This window comes from Rhododendron vialii, chromosome 11a (genome assembly GCF_030253575.1).
Source record: "Rhododendron vialii isolate Sample 1 chromosome 11a, ASM3025357v1".
Taxonomy (NCBI): domain Eukaryota; kingdom Viridiplantae; phylum Streptophyta; class Magnoliopsida; order Ericales; family Ericaceae; genus Rhododendron; species Rhododendron vialii.
In genome coordinates, this window is record NC_080567.1 from 16118017 (window position 1) to 16137843 (window position 19827).

At 38.3% G+C, this 19827-nt stretch overlaps 2 protein-coding genes across 6 annotated transcripts in view; one reads left to right on the forward strand and one right to left on the reverse strand.

Annotated features, from left to right (window-relative positions):
• The window catches only part of LOC131306634 (uncharacterized), a 46300-nt gene that overhangs the window by 1862 nt on the left and 24611 nt on the right, over nt 1-19827 (forward strand). The window contains exons 3-4 of one of the 5 annotated variants that reach the window (XM_058333004.1): nt 206-698; nt 2492-2981. In XM_058333004.1, the coding sequence (XP_058188987.1) occupies nt 206-683 (478 nt within the window). In that variant the 3' untranslated portion in view covers nt 684-698; nt 2492-2981. Of the gene's footprint in view, nt 1-205; nt 976-1132; nt 1241-2487; nt 2982-19827 lie in introns of those variants that run through there. The other 4 variants (XM_058333003.1, XM_058333005.1, XM_058333006.1 and 1 more) reach the window with 4 other exon arrangements.
• The window catches only part of LOC131306632 (STOREKEEPER protein-like), a 38443-nt gene continuing 22857 nt past the window's right edge, over nt 4242-19827 (reverse strand). Inside the window, exons 2-5 of the mRNA XM_058332999.1 lie at nt 11760-13889; nt 11263-11366; nt 5605-5822; nt 4242-4587 (exon numbers count right to left, since the gene is read on the reverse strand). Coding sequence (XP_058188982.1) covers nt 13038-13889 — 852 coding nt within the window. The 3' untranslated portion in view covers nt 4242-4587; nt 5605-5822; nt 11263-11366; nt 11760-13037. The remainder of the gene's footprint in view (nt 4588-5604; nt 5823-11262; nt 11367-11759; nt 13890-19827) is intronic.

Sequence of the window (19827 nt, forward strand, 5' to 3'; positions counted from 1 at the left end):
GAGAGTATTTAGAGACTTTTATGTTTGATTACCAAATTACAACTCCAATGCTCATCGAAAGCTTTGACCCCCTGAGTAAAAACTCTATTCTCGTATCTAACTTCCAACATCTGATGAAGCACAATGAGACTTCTACAAATGTAAAGCTAACCTTACCTTCCTGTTGCCGATCAAAAAAAAAAACCTTACCTTCCTGTTTCTTCAGCTTTCTTCCCTTGCCAGAAGGAGCTTTGTGCTTGATCGCTGCCTCAGCATTCTGCGCAGAGTATCTCCTATTCTACTTCCACTCAGCTACCCACAAGGGGCTCGAGGGATACTACCACCTCATCCTATTCCTCCTTATTGCCCTATGCATTATGTCGTCTGTTGGTGGAGCCCTCTTCCCGACAAGCTTCCCAGTTGATTTGTGCAATGGAATTGGAATAACACTCCAAGGCCTCTGGTTCTATCAGACTGCGTTCACTCTCTATGGCCCAATGATGCCTTCAGGTTGCCAACTCAAGGGGGATAATATTTCATGTCACTCATCAGGTAGTGAAGTCAGAGGCGAGTTGCTTGCGAATTTCCAACTATTTATGATGGTGCTTGGTGTCCTTCTTGCTGTTGTTCTGTCGTATGTTTTTTACTCTGCTTCAAGATTTAGGCATTCTGGTGTTAGAAGTTCGCATCCAGCTGACAGTTGACTAGATTGGGTTAAGGTATATTTTGTGTCTTTTGTTTATGTTCCACTCCATTTAGAGCGCTCTCTTTCTATTTCTTTCAGAAACGGATATGAGTTTTTTTTTTTTTTAGAGTAGATAGATTGAACTTCCAATTTTAGTTCCCCTTAAGTAGCGTCACCTTGAAATACCAATGTGTACTATAGATCAAATTGGGTTCATTGGGCCCGATCATCGTGTAATAAAGCAATTCATTTTACTCATAAAAATAATCATAGTGAAATGGTGGTTGTTTGTTTGTTTCCTTTAACATTAATTCTTGGTGGTATTTCCTGGATAAGATTTCGATTTTTAATTTTGTTTTGGTTGGATAAGAATTAGATATATGCTCAAGGAGGAAACTTTCACTCTTGATGGGACTATCCCCATTGTTCGACGGACTATATTCGGATGCATATTAACTAGAATTTCAGGTGGACTGGGAACTTATTATTCTGCAAAAAATAGAACTTTGATGCTAATGTTTAGATAATCACTTGAAGTATTCGATCTTTAGCCATCTCAGCTTTGTTTCTTGAATGGTATGTATTCTCTGTTCCTTGAACCTTTCTTATCCTCCCTATCATCTTCATGAAACAATCTTTGCTGTAGGGGTTCTTCCCATCTGTACAATTATGATGTCCAATTTTAAATCGGAGAACTAACTATCAAGAGGAAAGTTGTGCTCTTTTCCTTCCTAATTTCTTGCCTCCCAACTCCCTAAACTATACTGGCAAATTGAATGATTGGAAGACCAATGAATTGGTTTCATGCCAATGTGAGGAAATTATCTCAAACTTGATTTACCCTTTGGTTTTGTTGTATGAAATTTAGGTTTCCATGTACTCATGCTGAATTGAGATAGGAAGTTAAGATATATATATATACGAGGCGGTTCCGGGGACACCTAAAAAAACCTCATAGTTTCCGATCAAATTTTGATGATCCGAGTCGCTCAATGTGATCAGAACGTGATTTTAAAGGTACCCTTAAGAAATCAACAAAAAAAATGACCGGGAAGGGCTTGATCCGAATAGTTTCGAATAGTTTTTTATTGAACGGTTCAAAAAAAAACTGCTCAAATCAAGCCTTTGCCGGTCATTTTTTTTGCTAATTTCTTGCGGGCACCCTTAAAATCACATTCTGCACACATTGAATGGTTTGGATCATAAAAATTTGATCGGAAACTATGAGATTGAGATTTGGGGTGTTTTTTTTTGTGTGTCCCTTGAACCGTTCCGATATATATACTGTTTGGATCAAACCCTTTTCGATCATTTTTTTTGCTGATTTCTTGCAGGTACCCTTAAAATCACGTTCTGATCATATTGAGCGGCTTGGATCATCAAAATTTGATCGGGAACTATGAGGTGTTTTTTTGGGTGTCCCCGGAACCGCCCCGATATATATATATATATATATATATATATATATATATATATATATATATATATATATATATATATATATATTGGAGAAAAGCAAAGTGTGTGTGTGTTCTTTATATTCCATTGTTTTATATCGTTTTTTGCATCAGAAAATTGTGCGAGAAATGAAGTATTTCTCGTCTTCGTTCTCTGATCACATTGGTATTGCCTATCCAAATCACCCTTCTCTTTGTATTTCTTCTGTGGTTTCCTTGAAATATTGGTTTTGAGCTTCATTGTGATTATGTTTTTGTGTTTTACTGTTAAGGACAGATTGTCATGAGAATATATATTAGTTGTGAAAGTAGGTTGCCCTGTTTGTATTATCTTTTGTGCTTTTGTGTTTTATTGTTTCTTTCCAGTTAGGGTTACCATTCATCTACGGAAAGAACAACTCAAATTTTTTATTCCCAACTCGTAAGGCACAAAAAAAAGGTTCTACTTGAATTTAAAAGAAACCTTAATTGCATTGCAAAGAAGTTTAAATTCCTCAGTCGTCCTCTTGATATGAGATGCGTGTCGCCTTTTGGTTCATGGAGCTGAGTTTCGCTGTCGCGAACTTCTTCCACGGCGTCGTTCACATGAATCTCTATCTGCTAGTTATCATCGTTGTTCTTGAACAGCTTCTTGCTTTGTTCGAGGTCTTTGATGGCATCCTTGTAATTTTTGGCGCATGAGTTGTACCGGAACTTCAACTCAGAGTCCTTTGTATTGTTGTGAGCAAAATTAATCTCTTTGTAAATTTTCTAGGACAAGATATGCGCTAGGTACCTCTGTGAAAACGCGACTTTTACCTCTTGCAGTTCGCAAGTCGTTCTTCATCAAATGGAGGAACCAATGAGGGTTCATGGACTTGGAGCACAATTCAAAAAGCTTGGAATAGTGTGTTTTTTTTTTTTTCCAGTAAAAGAAGGGCAAATGAACACAAACAACAATGCAAGAGAAATTAGCATGGATTTTTGAGCAAATGAATGTGCCATTTTTCAGATCTCTATTTCTTGTTTATAATTCTTCCCTCTTGGATGCTATAGGCAATGAAGGAGTGGGTCTTATATAGAGCTTCAAAGATTTCAATGGTTGGGTCTTATATGACAGCCTATATATTTAATTTGTTCAAAGAATAAATGAGTTGTCATCATAATGAAACTATAACTTTCGATTTTTGCAATAGTTTAATAATGTTGGATAGATGACAACTCATTTGTTTAGTCGACCAAGAATACTGTTAGAGTTGACTTGAGATATGGATTGATAATATTTATAGCACAATTATAAGTGTGAAGTCTCATTGATAAATAAACTAATAATTTAAATACGTTTTTGATGTTGGTGGTTGATGATGATGATTGACAAGTTGTTGTCCAGGGTCCCCAAGGTAACATCATATTGAATAAAAACATGTTGATTTCTCTCTATATTAAAGTTATTCCATTAAGATTATGGTTTAATTTCAATTTCTTCTCAATTAAATATTTCTTGCCAAGGACCCTGTTTGGGGCACAATAAATGTGCAAGAAATTTATGATTTTTGCGGGACCCATTATGGATCCTACAAAGATGATTCAAACAGCAAGTCATTCTTAAAATATTTTTTTTATGAATTCTTGAAAAAAAATTAACTCAATCTGATATCGATAAAAGTAGTTTTAGAATTCGTAGGGTTGTATCAATGTTAACTTGGAGTGAAGCAAAGGCGAGGCTGATGCTTGCATGCCTGTAAATGAAGCTTTCCTCTCTTGTTTAGCTAAATGGGGCAAGTAAAGATTCTGATGTGGATGCTCTTACACTCTTAGAGTCTCCCCATTTATGTAGATTTCATCCTTTTTTTGACCCATTTCGCACGCCATTTCTTTATGACTGCACTCCCATACTTTAATCTAATACACCGTGAATTGTGCTTTTTTTTGAAATCTTAATCCAAAAAAAGAGAAATTTTGAAGTGTATTTAATACTATTTATGAAAAAAACAGGGTGCGTAAATCATTTCCATCTGACATAGGATAAACTTCTCCTGGTTCTAAAACAAGAGGAATAAAAAAACACAGACAAGCACACACGCACAATGCTGCTGTCTTTCTGGTAAATTTACTCATTTCACCAAAAAAAAGCCAAGATACAAACAGCCAAATAAATTAGACACCCAAAGCTTTCATTGTCATTGATTCATCAAACAGGTGATTCTCACTCTCTCTTCATGTATTTTCTAAAGGAATTTGAACACGAGATCTTGCTGGTGATCATGTCTCGTTGAACCAAATCAAGTATATGTTGTTAATGCTTGTCCAGTGCTTATATAGTGACAGAGAAGGCTTTTCTTCACTCCACAACGTAAAATAGATCTGTTGCTAGACTTATAGAGCCCACTGATCCACTAGAATTATAATTCTGTCACAACGACCAAGTTTAAAAGAATGTCAAATCATATGCTTACAATTCATACAATACAATCGAGAGAGTGAAGCCTGCAAATACGTGACAACAAAATGTCATTTTTGGCCGGTTCCTTGTACAATAAAAGAAAATAAATTGGAGAGCCAAGAGTAGACTACAAAGAATGGAAACTAGAAAGTTGCACTTGGTATAACAATATTAAAACATAAAGGAGGAAGAAGGATCCGGTCAACTGGGCTACATATCCCGAAAAAAATAGATCTCCATGCATAACTAACCAATTTCCCCAGACATGAACACAACACCACCATATGAATTAACCAACCCATGACATAATTAATAGTATCTTTTATTTCCTGCTTTCCTCTTTCTGGCATATGCTAGATGTCTGGATGAAATAGGACTAAGAGAAATAAAAGAGAAGCAAACCTATGAAACGTATTAAACACTTGGTCCATTTTGGCATTGAAGTTCTGGAGATCATCTTAGAAACGAAAATGGAGTTGCAAGAAAACAATACTTTGGCAAAGGGTAAAATGTAAGAAACTACATGCACCCATTTTCTTTTTGGCAAAGGGTTCCAAGTCCTACTCCGAAGTTTGAAAAGAGAGGGCTAAGTTCTTAACACTACATTTACTAGCATTGAAATGCCTTTGTTTGCATACCTTTGGGAGGATGGCGTAAGTTAGCGCGAAATTCCTGTAAGTGATCCAGAATAGACCTAGTATGGGTAGACAATACCCTAGGCATCTTAGACAAATTGAACGAATCTCTAAGCTTGGAGCTAGAAACCTTCCGAGTGCTTTCTGTTGTATGCCGGAGATGTGTGGTCCAATGTTACTCCAGCTACTTGCTGAACCATTTGTCAAGTTGAACTTTTGACTTATGGGCTAAAAGTACGCAAGAAAAACCTGGCTTTTGGGAAGCTAAATTTTGTATGCTTTTTGACTTCTACTTCCCAATACTCAGCTTCTACTAAAAGTTCAGCTACAACAAACACCTACTGAATGGGACTGTAAAAGATGATTTCATAATTAGGCATACGTGCAGAGAGTAGTATAAAAACAAGTTAGTTAGTGATGAGATACCAGAATAAGGAACTTCCAGGATATAATTGGCAGAAAGCCCGATGCCAAAACCAGCCAGAGTTATGCCAATGCTAAAACCAAAACCACAGCCAACTCCAACATAACCGATCACCTCAGGGCCAAAGCCAGGATCCCATCCGACCCCACAGCCAAAGCCATTGCCCATGCCCCAAAATGCTCCAGAAGTCGGATGCACTGGATTCCATCATTCGTATCTCCTGAACAAGCCTTATATGATCATTATTACCTGCAATCAGAGTAGGTAAACACAAAACAATAAATAAGTGAAATGAGCCACAACAGTGCAACTCATAATATGCCTCATGCACAATATTTCCGGGAAAATTGTTTCAACTTTACATATAAGACATTTAAATACAGATGCATAGATTTTTAGGCAACAGAATCAACCTTTTACGAAAGAGGAATCTGTTAAAGCATCCAACTCCAAACCAATTGTCCAGGAGTGGAGAGGCCGCCCAGGCTCATATACTAGTTTTGGATGAGATAATTAATCGATGTGGGACAAATCCCAACAAAATCAGACCTCAGTTGTCCTTAATTCAGGACAAGTTGTGATTGTTACTTTTCCGTTTCACAACAAGAAGTAAAAAGCTACTAAATCTCCGAGGATAGTCCACCATAGATAATAAGATAATAGGCATACCCCAACTATGTACCCATCATTTCTGTCAAATAATTTCTTCTTCTTCGTATAAGTGCCATGAAATAACATCATTTCTTGAAACTAATAGGAGTGAGCCCTACACATATAGGGTAGAAGAGTGATATCGGAGATGGGAAGACCATGGACCTGAACATTATCACCAATGTTGGACTCCTATTTCAGATTACTTTATGAAGATTAGATACCTAAAAATTGGCACACATCAAAAAACAACATAATCTTATTCTTGAGTTGCTCTACATGCAAAACTACGAATTTCCTACTGACTTATTTTCGGTTATATATAAATAACATGGTAAACTACTGGACGACACGGGAAGGAAAAAGAAATAACCGTTAAAAAACAAAGAAAAGAAACAGAACCTACCGCTTGGAGGTCTCCAAACAAATTGTATTCTAATTGAAAACAAAATGATCTCGTTCAATCAAGGTCAATGTACAGAAAAAACTGTATGTGGGCACACGCCCCAAAAATTTCCGTTTTTGCCTTCTAAAAATTTCGGGTGCGGCCCTCTTTTGGAAAAGCGCGGCGAAACGCTTCGATCCAGAGTCGCCACTCGGGTTTTAGCGGTGAAAACACCCAAGGAACCGAACTCGAAAACGTTTGCCACGTTTGTTTGATTTTGAAAAAGGCTGTAGACTGATCCGTCGTCACCTTCGATATCTGAGGTTCGGGAGCCAGGTTACGAGAGGGGAAGGGTTTTATGGCACCCCTCTCGTCCAATCCGGAGATCGATCTCTACTCAGGCATTTTTGTAAAACTTTTCCATTTTTCTCTCAGTTGATCATTTTTTTAGCCAGTTAGGGCGGGGAGCAGTTAAGGGGGATTAAAACTGTAACACATTGCAGTTTATGTGACAAAAATGTTTATGGATGGTATTGCTTGCAATAATAAATATAAATTGAGAACAAGCGCCGTGAGCAGTCTGAATAAGGTGGAATACGCTGTTTCGAGAGGGGTGTGAGCAGGCATCGTACCAGTATGCACTGGCCTAGCCACTGCATACTGACACAACCTGCGCACGCCACACCGCCACTGGCGTACTCCACTTACCATGAACTCACAGCCCTTGTTTGCAATCCACTGGGCTCTGGAATGGACCAGCGCACACCCAGAACAAACCATGCAGTTAATGGAGCAGAATATGAGTAATTACAGACAGGCAAGACGGCTTCAAGCCACGAAAGACAACAGAATATCCCAGAAACAGTGTGGGAAAATAAAAGAGGCCAAAAGCATGCTGAGTGCAATGGCCAGTCACTGGACCTTGGTGACACTGCCGTACGCCAGTATTAGGAGACCGTACGCCAGTTATACCATAGGGTCAGTGGTTGGCTTTGCATTAACTGGGCTCTGGAACATGACCAGAAGGATCCTAGAGGCCTTCTAAATAGACAAATAATAGGTATTAACCACTACAGCTAATGCAGTTCTAAACGTACAGAAAGTAGTAAACTTGTTATTAACATGCTGAGGTGATTGACAGAAGTATAAACTAGCAGTAAAGGTGATCGATGATCCCCACGCCAGTAGTGCACGTACTACCATTACTGGCGTACAACATTATTGTACTGGCGTGCGCCATGTTTGATCTCACACGATTGTCTTATTTTACCAGTTCAGGGCCAGGACTAGTATTGACTACTAGCCTGGACCTTACTGGTCCCTCTCAGGAATCGAAAACAGAAAGCCACACAAAGGTGGTATACCTTTTTGTGTTGAGGCTTGGAGGTGGCTTTGAGCTTTGAGGTTGAAAATGTAGGCTGGATGGTGACTGGTGGACAGTGGGGTGTATGTGGAAGTGGACTTCTCTCCTTTCTCTTTCAATGGAGGGGAGAAGGATAGAAAACAAGAAAGGAGAGAAGAAGGGACCTTTTTAGTCTTAATGTTGTTAACCCCTTGCAAATGAATGCAAGGGGGGTATTTATAGAGGAGAGAGAGACTGAGCAATGGATTGATCAGTTGGGGTTAAGGGCTGTTTGGCCTTGAGAGGGAGCCTCCCATGCATTAAATGCATGGGACTTGGCTTGATGGAGGGTGTAGGAGAGAGGGGGAACGTCCCTGCCGAATGCAATGATCAGGGAGACTGTAGCCAACGTCAGGGTGGCCAAAAAGTCTCGTCCATGTGGCTGAATAAAGTTGATTTGACTGGGTTTGACTGGCGTGCGCCATAGACTGACTGGCGTGCGCCGGTGATAACTGAGTCAACGGTCGATGACCGACACGTGGCAGTTAACTGGCGTACGTCGCCATGGTACTGGCGTAAGCCAGTTCTGGGTTTGGCTGGGGTCGTTTGGCTCTGGTTTGAAGGGTTTGAAATGGGTTTGAATGGGGTTCGGAACGCTCAAAGCCCAAAACACACCATCATCCTTAGACTGTTCTGGACTGTAATCATCATTGAGGAAATAAAAGACCGAAAAAAAAAGTAAGCCGGACAGTCCAGAATGGGGTGTTTACACTGTATTAAAAAACGTATCCACAAAAACCTAATTCTACAGAATGGCACCACATGGTGACGGATCAAAAGCATCAGCTGAGTCAATTTGGTAATTTTTGACAGAACCTATATCAGCCCACCTAGGAAGGTGTATGGTTCAATTAAATGGCATTGCAACAATGACTAAATTAGTATAGAAAACAGGAATGCCATGAGAGTCTGAAAAGTACATTATTTCGCCAATCAGTTGGACTTAGGATGTAAGAATTGTGTCTGGACCTAGACACTCCAATTTTGTATGGAACCCTTAAGCTCAACAACTGAGCTATCTGAGCTGCCATCAGACTCCATTTAACCATGTGTATTGGCAGAATGGCACAAAAAGTGATGCATCAGAAGCATCAGCTAAGTCAATTTAGTAATGAGTGATGGAACCAATAATCCTCGGGGAAGGAGGTATATGATTCTAGAAAGATGAGACCTTATCGGTAAACAGTCAATTAAGGAGGGTCATGCATTTAAGGTCTGGAATCCATTATTTAATGTAGCATTGGGTTGTTTTACCTATCTTCCACACTGAGATTCACCTGTGAGTTGTGAACTTGTGACTATGAATATGCTTTGAACATTCATGGATCTTGACCCAGAACCCTGAAATTGTAATACCATATGTGCTGCATTTTAGCATAGAGACTCACCTCAAGCGTTCTTACACCCCAGGTTTCAAACTTCTCATAATCAACAATGACAAGGATGTGAAACATGTGATTTCGTGGATTACTGAAACTGTCATGTCCGACATGCTAATGGAAGAAGTAGTCAAACTCCCAGGCGCATCTAACTCAGGAACCTATTTTGCTTTCTCGAGCACCTAAATTACTATCTACCACATGCCGATTGACCAAAAGAAGAGCATACACTTCCTAGCAGCTTGCTCTGCTCTCTATGGGAATTTCAGTGTCAGTATTAGGGTATCTCCAAGAATATTGTGCTTATTATGACTTGAGGAGGGTTTGATGTTGCTATTAACGAGACAATCTTTTGGGCAATGTGTTTGGTTTGAAGACATCGTTTGATTTAAGCCCAGCGTAAGCACTTCCAAACTATAAACACCTGCAATTGCAATACTTCAGAAGTTGCAACAAACTCCAGAAAATAGAATTTCTCGACACAAAGTTTAAAAGAAAATTATTTGCACAAAAAATATTTTTGGCGGAAATACTTGGTATTGAAATATAAAGGAGCTTTTATTTTTCTTTTCTGTGTCTTTTCGAATATGCAATAGGTATAAGTACTTGCCAGCAATACTAGAGAAAGTTCAGAAGATCCTAACACTAGCTATGAACTGCTCTGGGAGTCTTGCGGCCACTAGAGCTTAACTTAACAACTTCAATCCAGCTCTGTCAAATCTCGTGGAGAACATGAACAGCGAATAAACAATTGAAAATGAAAATCGAAAACAGAATAATATAATGAAGGGAAGATGTTATAGGTCTCCAACATACGGAACATTTGTTGTCATTCCTAATTAGTTTCAATGATTCGAAAGTTGCAAACTAAGAAAAATGTGGTTTTCCACAGCGGTGTTTGATTTCAGTCATTTCAATCGAAAAAAGCAATTGTCTGGATGTAGTCTTATCGTCAGTCCCATGCTTTATGATGATAAAAAAATCTGACGCCCAGACACGCCATGTCGGGATTTTTTTGGCACGTCATGGTACCACCGCTCTTGTGAGTCAGCAAGGCTCTTGGACCTTCGACGTGGGCAGCCTTCCCATCATCGGGAAGTCTGGCGAGTTTATAAGAGGAACCTGTCTATTGTCACCGATGAAATTCATACCAATGGGGTACCAACAGGCACGCGGGGCCCACTCCAGGTCCGGCACAGATAAAAAGCCATTCAATAATTTTTTATAAAAAAACCCCGAGTAATCGAAAAACATGATAAATTCAATAAATACATATCGACCTGCGACTTCTATTCACTAGTAATCCAAAACCAAAACACGTTGAAACCAACTGAAAATGTGAAAACAGAAGAAAAACACAATAAAACTGAACCGATTCCTGATAACTTTAACAGCTATATCCTTGATTTATAAATTCAATAAATACATATCTGAAAACTCTATGTGTTGATAAAAAAGGACACCGAGTAATTAAACTTAATGGAGAAAAAAGATTCATATCGTCAACCCCAATTAACCGGGACACAGGCTAAGTTTGGCTTGGTTATCAACAGCTTAGATCCTCAAAATACTGGAAACAAACATGAACTACTTATGAGAAGTGCCAATATTGAATGCACTGGGAAAACAGTAAGCATTTTACACACACTTCACTGTAAACTGAAGTTTTGTGGTTTTATTGTATCCTCTTCCTTTTCAATGTGTCCATAACACCTTACCTGCAACTCTCAAGTCAAAGTCTAAGTAATGCATCAATTTCCTTTGAAATCTATCTTTCAGCATAATTGATAATGACATCAGAACAGCTATATCAAGTGAAATGGAAATGAATCAAGTGATATACCTCTTTAACGAGATCTATCAAAGCAGAAACACCAAGGCAGCCAATGGCAGTGCACAAGAGATATGTTTTTCTCTTTCAAGCATTTACAAAGGTTTGAAACAAACCTGCAAATGATATCAAATTTCAAAAGAATGCGACCCTTAACACCCTTTCCCCAACACCGAACACAGGGCACAGGCCAAAAAACTGATGCTTTCTTTTGCTAAAATTGTAGTTTGTAGCGGACAGAGAAAGCCACAAACGCTCTAACTTGATATTAGAATTCAAGTTAATTGCATTGTTCTTGGATCACACAACACATAATGTAGACGGTATAAGGGAGGATTTTGCTGAGACAGTTAATTTTTTCTTCTTCATGCGTATAAATAAACAAGTGAAGTTATCAGAGAACAATAACCTGTTAATACATGTCACTTTTGCCCTGAACTCGCTTTCTCTCTCCTATTCTTCTTATTTTCCACCCCTCTTTTTCTTACTTTTAAATCCACGATTCTTACCGCCAGAGTCTTGGTTTCCTGCATTACTATCACCACCTATGGTTTGCCCCCAACTCATTCTGTGAATCCTGCTCCACCAACTCTCTTTCATTGATCATCGCAAAATCTTGGACATCCTCCAAGATGTGCTCATCAAACAAAGGCATCTAGAATGCTCTCTCCTCTCTCTCTCCATCGAACCAGAAACACTGACAGGTATAGGGAAACGTCAATGACAAGAATAAATATTACTACTTTAGACACTTACAAAAATAAGTAAGGGCAAATCCAAGCAGAAGATGAATGAACGAACCGAACTTTGTTTTCTGCCTTCTCCGATGTTGGTTTCACCACTAATTCCTAAGGGGAACCATACCTAGAACAACAGATTCTGGGATATGTTTTTTCTACCAATGCACTCAACCGGAATGATTGTGAGCGAAAGAGATCCTCGACACATGCTCCCACCCACTTCATAAACTATTTGTCAATGTCGACAAACCAACTTGAACCATATGCTAAATACTAACACAAGGAGAAACGTAGCTATCAAAGCCAAAGATAAAAGTTAAGAAGGATACAATGATGAAATGCTGAATTTACTCAAGCATTTATTTCTTCCTTTACTTTTTTTTGCACGATGAGTTACACAAGAATTTGTACAACATCCGAATGTGCCACGGCCTCATTGGTAATCAGTTCAGTAGTTATGTTCAATCACCGATGAGTAAGTGTCGCATTGATTTGTTCTACATTGTGTTTACAGATTCACTCCAATATTGAAAAAATGCTCAACAATCAAGAGTGAAATCAATCCACTGGATAAGAGACCTTTTAAATCTACAAAGCATGACACAAATTGATAACTCAGAATTTTACTTCAAACTTGAGAAAAAAATCCTAATTAATTCCATCATATTTCAAGTTTTTCATCAACAAAATCGGAATCGTAAACATGAATCAGAAGTTAGATACCACTACAGCCGTGTACAACGGCATATATTATCCGTGAAATATGCGACATGCATATGTAACAAAACTAGTAATATTAACATAAACCCTATGAAACAAGTTCATCCAACAGTATTTGAAGGCTATTGTACGATTAGTTGCTATCCAGCACCACACATGTAGTAACTTTAACTAAAATTCCAAAAAGACATGTGGATTTAACCAAAAAATTGCCCCATAACCATCACCAAAAGCATTCCAAAAAGACCTGTGGATTTTACCAAAAAAATGCCCCATAACCATCATCAAAAGCATAACACTTCACCAGTGATTCGATACTACAAAACCCTAATCCTTTGAAGCATTCATTGCATCCAACACCAGCTTTGCCTGCTCGTTCATCAATTCCCCCCGCCTTAGAGATAAAACAACTTCATCCGCACGCAAATTCTTCCACTTCTTCTCCAGCTCCATCGCCTTTTCATTCCCAATTGTACTCATGTTTTTCTTCAAAAATCTCCTCACAGGATTCTTCCTTAACAAATCGGAAGGCATCCCTGTCTCTGTCTCTATCTCCAACGACTCTTTTAAGCACGGGTGCATTGCCCAGAAGTCCCCCACTTCATCAACTTCCATATCCTTCAATTTTCCTCCTTTCAATTCCTCCCCCAATGCAACCCCCTCTTTCCCATTTCCTTCGGGCAAATGTTTTTCTCGCTCAACAGTCTTTCTCGCTCTTTTACTCCGACTACTCTTTCCATTCCCATCAACTCCATTTGTATTCTCATCTCCCAATGCACTCTCCTTCCCATCATTTTCTTTAGGCAAAGCAGCAGAATCGTCGTGCTTGATAGTCTTCTCATTCCCATCAATCCCATTCTTCTCCTTTCCCTCACCCCATATCTTCTTTGAAAGATCAAAACACTTGCGTTCATGGGGCCGTGAGAAAACTGCTTTCTCAACATTGATACTGTACTTTCTCTTCAGCTTCCTAATCTTATCCACAAACTGATTTTTTGAAACATCAACACTAAGAGATTCCTTGATTAGTTCATGAAACTTACCCATATCCGGATGCAGGTCGGACCCATTCTTGGACTGGAAGTCAATCAATCCCTTCAGTATCAAAACCTCATCCTCCACGCTCCACAACCTGTTAATCGCGCCGACAGACTTCTTCTCCTCCTCCTCAACGACGACCTTGGGCTTCATTTTCTTTTGTGACTGGTTGGCAGTCTTTTCAAACTCTTGCATGAGGGGTTTAGAAGTAGTGGGTTTCTTGGGCTTGGAAGCGACCGACTTCGTGAAATCAGAGGTAGTCGGATAGCCCAAATGGGTCTCCACATTGGATCCCGGGTCGGAGTCCGACGGCCGGGGGTGTTGGGGTTTTGCTGGAGTGATGGGTTTTTTAACAGAGGGTTTAGTTTTCTCTCCTTTTCTTCTACTTGTTGAACTTCTTGTTCTTCTTCGTCTTCGGAAGATTCAGATTCTGGTGTTTCTTTGGTTGGTTCTTGATAGTGGTTTTCTTTTTCCTCTTGGTCGGTGAGTTGATCATCTTCTTGTGATGATGATGATGAAGTAGAAGACGGAGTGGAAGGAGGGTCTTCCAAGGGAACTCGCTTCTTCCGAGCTATCTTTTTTTGACCCATTGACTATGGATTGAGAGAGAGAGAGAAGTAGGTTTTGGAGTCTGGGAAGATCGCGGTAGGGTTTTCTTTTTTATTTTTTTTTTGGGGTCATAATTTAGACAACCCTGTTATTCGCCCCCCCCCCCCCCCCCCCCCCCGGACTATCCCCGCCTCTCTCTCTCTCTCTCTCTCTCTCTCTCTCTCTCTCTCTTTTTTCTTTCTTTCTTTCTTTACAATTTGCTTATTCTTTTTTCATTTTATTTCCTTTTCTTTCTTTACGGTTTCAATTTTTTTTTCTCTTTAATAATTGGTTCAAGTCTAATTCTAGGCTTTGTAAAGCAATTGAGAGAAAAAAAGTGTTTCAATTGATCATGTTTATCCGACTATTTTATTTTTCTTTTTTTATCCTTTATAGATTAAAAAATATAGTTACGAAAATAAATATTTCAATTTTCAATCCGTTTGAATCAGTGCAAAGATGTTATTTTTTTTTATCATTTTATCCTAAATGGTCGTAATAAATTTTTGGCTCCAAAGCCTCTCAATGAACGAAAATCTTAATCGCAAGGAAGATTTGCAGGGAATCACGCAGGGAAAAACTCATTTGAGGATATTTCGGATCCCACAAAAATCTAGAAAAATATCCATAAATTTTTGAATGTTATTTGATGGGGCCTGTAAAAAATCTGCTTCAACTTATATTGGTAAGTATTACTTTTGGATTCATAGGGACAAACTGAGCAGTTTCGTCCTACGAATCTAAAGTAATACTTATCGATATTTGTTGGAACTGATTTTTTTAGGGAAAATGACGGCCAATGACGTGTTTTGATAATTAATACACACCAAGGACATTTTCAGTATTAACAAATGTTCTTAGCATGTCCTTAACGGGTATTAATTATCAAAATACGTTCTGGATCGTCATTTTCCCATTTTTTTATAGGACCTCAAAATAATATTAAAAAATTTATAGATATTTTTAAAAAAATTTGTAGGATCCAAAATGACCTCAAATGCGTTTTTACTTGCGTAATTCTATGCAAATCTTTATTTCGAATAGAGAGCTGCTTCTCCCCCCTGACACCACCCCCCGGACCCCATCCCCTCCTTTCCCGTTTTAACAACCCCCCCCCCGCCTTCTTTTTTCCCATTTTTCTTCTTCTTCTTTTTTTCTCTATTCTCCCTCCCGGTTTTTCCACTTTTAATCCTTCTTTCTTTCTTTTTTTCCTTTTTTTTTTCTTTCTAATTTTCAATTTTTTTCTTTATTTGTTTCCTTTCCCGTTTTCCCCCCTTCTTTTTTTTTTTTAGTTAACTCAAATTCTATTTTCAATTAACCACCAGAATACCATATTTAAGACCAACGCTCCGCGCCCAAGCTAACATATCTTCTATGCTTTCAAAAATCTATATAAAAAAATGAATATGTATAAGTACAACATTAACCAGTCTTAACATATTTTCTTTACTTTTAAAATAAGAAATTGATAATGCCAAAACAATTTGAGTCCGTGATTGGATTGGATCCTGACTGTGCTAAGTAATTTTTTTGCTTTAAGGCCTTTCAACGAACACCCAAAAACTCTTTATTTGGATTGAAAAATTGAAACACTTATTTTTTTAATTATATTTTTTAATATATATATATATATATATATATATATATATATATAGGAAAAAAGGAAAAAAAAACAGTCGGATTAATTTTTAACTATATTTTTGAATATATAAAAGGTGTAAAAGAAATAAGTGTTTCAATTTTCAATTCATTTGAACCGGTACAAAGATGTTATTTTTCTGATCATTTCATCATAGATGGTCGTAGTAAATTTTTTGCTCTAAAGCCTTTCAACGAGCATCCCAGACGGTTAAGGATTTTCTAGTAACACCAGGTGGACGACTCGTGCTAGAACGAGGATTTTCGTGCTCGTTGTTTTGAAGCAACATACTACTGAATCAGTTTAAGAGGATCTATGCTAAATAATGGTTAACAAATTTATTAAATTGTACTATAGTTAAAAAAAAGTAATCCTAAATATAACATTTGTATTTTGAATTAGTATGTCGTTTGCAAAAATACATTTCGTAATTAGTTCCCGAACACTAATTGTAATCTTAATGAATTTTTTTGCTTTACGGCGTTTCAACGAACACCCTAAGACTCATTATTTAGTTTCAGGACTCTCTTAGGGTGTTCATTGAAGAGCTCTGCTATTCGCAAGGATGATTTGCAAGGAACCACACAAGGAAAAACAAGTTTGAGGCCATTTCAGGTCCCACAAAAATCTAGAAAAATATCTATGAATTTTTTAATATTATTTTATGGGGCCCTATAAAAAATCAACTCCAACGGATATCGGTAAGTATTACTTTGGGATTCGTAAGACGAAACTGCTCAATTTGCCCCTATGAATCCAAAAGTAATACTTACCGATGTCCGTTGGAGCTGATTTTTTACAGGGCCCCATAAAATAATATTCAAAAATTTATAGATATTTTTCTAGATTTTGTGGGACCCGGAATGGTCCCAAATGAGTTTTTCCATAAATCTTCATTGTGATTAAAATTTCCGTAATTTATACTAGTGAGCCCTGTTATTCACAAGAAAGATTTGCAAGGAACCACGCAGGGAAAAATGCATTTTGGGCTATTCCTGAATTCAAAAGTAATACTTCCCGATGTCTGTTGGAGCTAATTTTTTATAGGGCCCCATAAAATAACATTCAAAAATTTATAGATATTTTTCTAGATTTTTGTGGGACCCGAAATGGCCCCAAACGCGTTTTTCCTTGCGTGGTTCCTTACAAATCTTCCTTGCGATTAGAATTTCTGTAATTTATACTAGTACATCAGTGGGTTAGGGCCAGGGGGTTGGAGGTTAGTAATAAGTTAATTCACTAGAGGTTCAGAGGTTATGCATAGCCCTGAACTCCTCCCATGCTCCTTGTGTGGCTCGAACTCCCGCCTCCACTGAGAAAGGCTTGGGATCACGCCGGTGTTTACACCATAATTTGGTATTTAGTCTAATATGATCGATTGGGTCAAAACGTTACACGTGTTAGACTAATTAAACAGAATGTAGTATGAAGCCTGTTAAGGAAAAATCAAGTGGACTGATCGACGGTTGATATTCGACTGAACACGTTTCAGAATATGCATCACACACGGATCGTGGGCATGACAGTTAATGCAAGCAGGCAGTTGGAGTAATTACCACATTGGGAACATGTGAGATCGTGGAGAAGTAACCGCCTCGTGCAGATAGTGGAGCAAGAATAGGGAGCATGGAGCCACTTAATTCAAATCGAAGGAGGGAATTCCATCTGGTTTGAATTTTAAGTCTAAGACAGCCTATAAATACAGGAATAGAAGACATTTAGAACCCCCCAATCAATCGCCCAAAGGCTTCTACTTTTATCTGTACTTTACATTTCTTGCTCTAGGAGTAGCTTGTAATTTAACCGTCTGTTCGATTGTGTTCTCATAGTCGATTGACTTCTACACCGAGGAATAATAAAGTCCATTTTGTTGTTCTTCTTTCATCTCCATTTCACTTCATTCAGTTTGCTTCCAGAGAAGTCCTGAAATACGGCAAGGAACCAAATTCCACCATCACAAACACCCACATTTCCAGCACACTCAACAACTCTTAGTCGATTCGTCGACTGCAAGTAAAAATAGACAAACAGCCGGTCAGTTGGTTTAGTTTGAAACTCGTGAGAAACGAGGGAAGCAGAGGATGGGAAGAGAAAATAGTTAAGAGGAAAAATTAGACACACAAAAAAAAAAAGAGAGAGAATTTATTTTCGTTGAACACTATTCTTTCAAAATGGTACAATACATGAAAGAGTTTAAATTATTTATGGATGAGGTGAAAATCCCGTGGTTTCCTCCACACATTGTGAGCCCCATTGTGCGTTTATTGTAGTAATTTTAATCGTTCATCTTATAGGACAATCGAAACCGGTACAATAGAAGTCACAGAAACCAAAACAAGCAAGCCGTTTAGTAAGTTTAGTAAGCTACGTCTATTCGTCTGAGCTACGCATCTATAGTCCAAGCGGGAAGCAAGATTAGGACATTGTCCCGACTTTAGGAGCTCGTGGAATTTGACCTCCCTCAAATGGATGGATCTTGGATTGATTGTGGAACCGAGCAGAGAGAACCCGGGGCGGACAGGAAGATACGCTAGCCAGATTAGTCTTAGTCAAAGTCAAGGACGAATCGTGGAGCTCATCGGCGGGCTTCTGCGTGTTTAGCACAATCGGCGGGAAGTCTCCCATGCATGCTGACATACCCAAATATATTGGAGATGAGAGATGACATACCCAAATAGATTGGAACATTGGTTTTGAGCTTAATTGCGATTATGCTTTTGTGTTCGTATTGTTTCTCGATATAATCGATTTTTTTTTCCAGATATGGTTACCATTCATCTAAGGAAAAAATGACTCAAAATTTTTATTCCCAACTTGAAAGGCACAAAAAAAAGTTCTACTGAATTCAAAAGAAATCTTAATGACATTGCAAAGAAGTTTAAATTCCTCTGTTCTCCTCTTGATACTAGATTCGTCGTCACCTTTTGAGTCATGGAGCTGACTTTTGCAGTCGCGAACTTCTTCCATGGCATCGTTCACCTGAATCTCTATCTGCTTGTTATCATCGTTATTCTTAAAGCGTTTCTTGCTTTGTTCGATGTCTCTAGATTCGTCGTCACCTTTTGAGTCATGGAGCTGACTTTTGCAGTCGCGAACTTCTTCCATGGCATCGTTCACCTGAATCTCTATCTGCTTGTTATCATCGTTATTCTTAAAGCGTTTCTTGCTTTGTTCGATGTCTCTGATGGCATCCTCGGCGCATGAGTTGTACTGGAACTTCAACTTGGAGTCCTTTGTCTTGTTGTGAGCAGAATTAATCTCTTTGTAAATTTTCTTGGACAAGGTATGCGCCAAGTCAATTGTGACCTCTGTGAAAACGTGACTTTTATCTAGTTCGCAAGTCATTCTTCATCAAATGGAGGCACCAATGAGGGTTCATGGACTTGGAGCATAATTCAATAAGCTTGGAATGTTTTTTTTTTTTTTTCAGCATAAGACTGGCAAATGAACACAAACAGCAATGCAAGAGAAATTAGCATGGATTTTTGAGCAAATGAATGAGCCATTTTTCAGATCTCTATTTCTTGTTTTTAATTCTTCCCTCTTGGATGCTATAGGCAATGAAGGAGTGGGTCTTAAATAGAGCTTCAAATATTTCAATGGTTGGGTAGTAAAGAAAGTAATCAATCTTTCTATTGAAATTTCCCACATGTTACTAAATGGTACTATATTTAAATTTTTTATTCAAGCTTTTGCTATAACGTTAGATAGATGGCAACTCATTTATTTAGCTGATCAAAAATAATGTTGGATTTAACTTCAAATATGGATTGATAATATTTAATGCATAACAGGTAAGTGTGAAGTCTCATTGACTATGATGGTTGATGATAATTGTAGGGGGCCGAAATA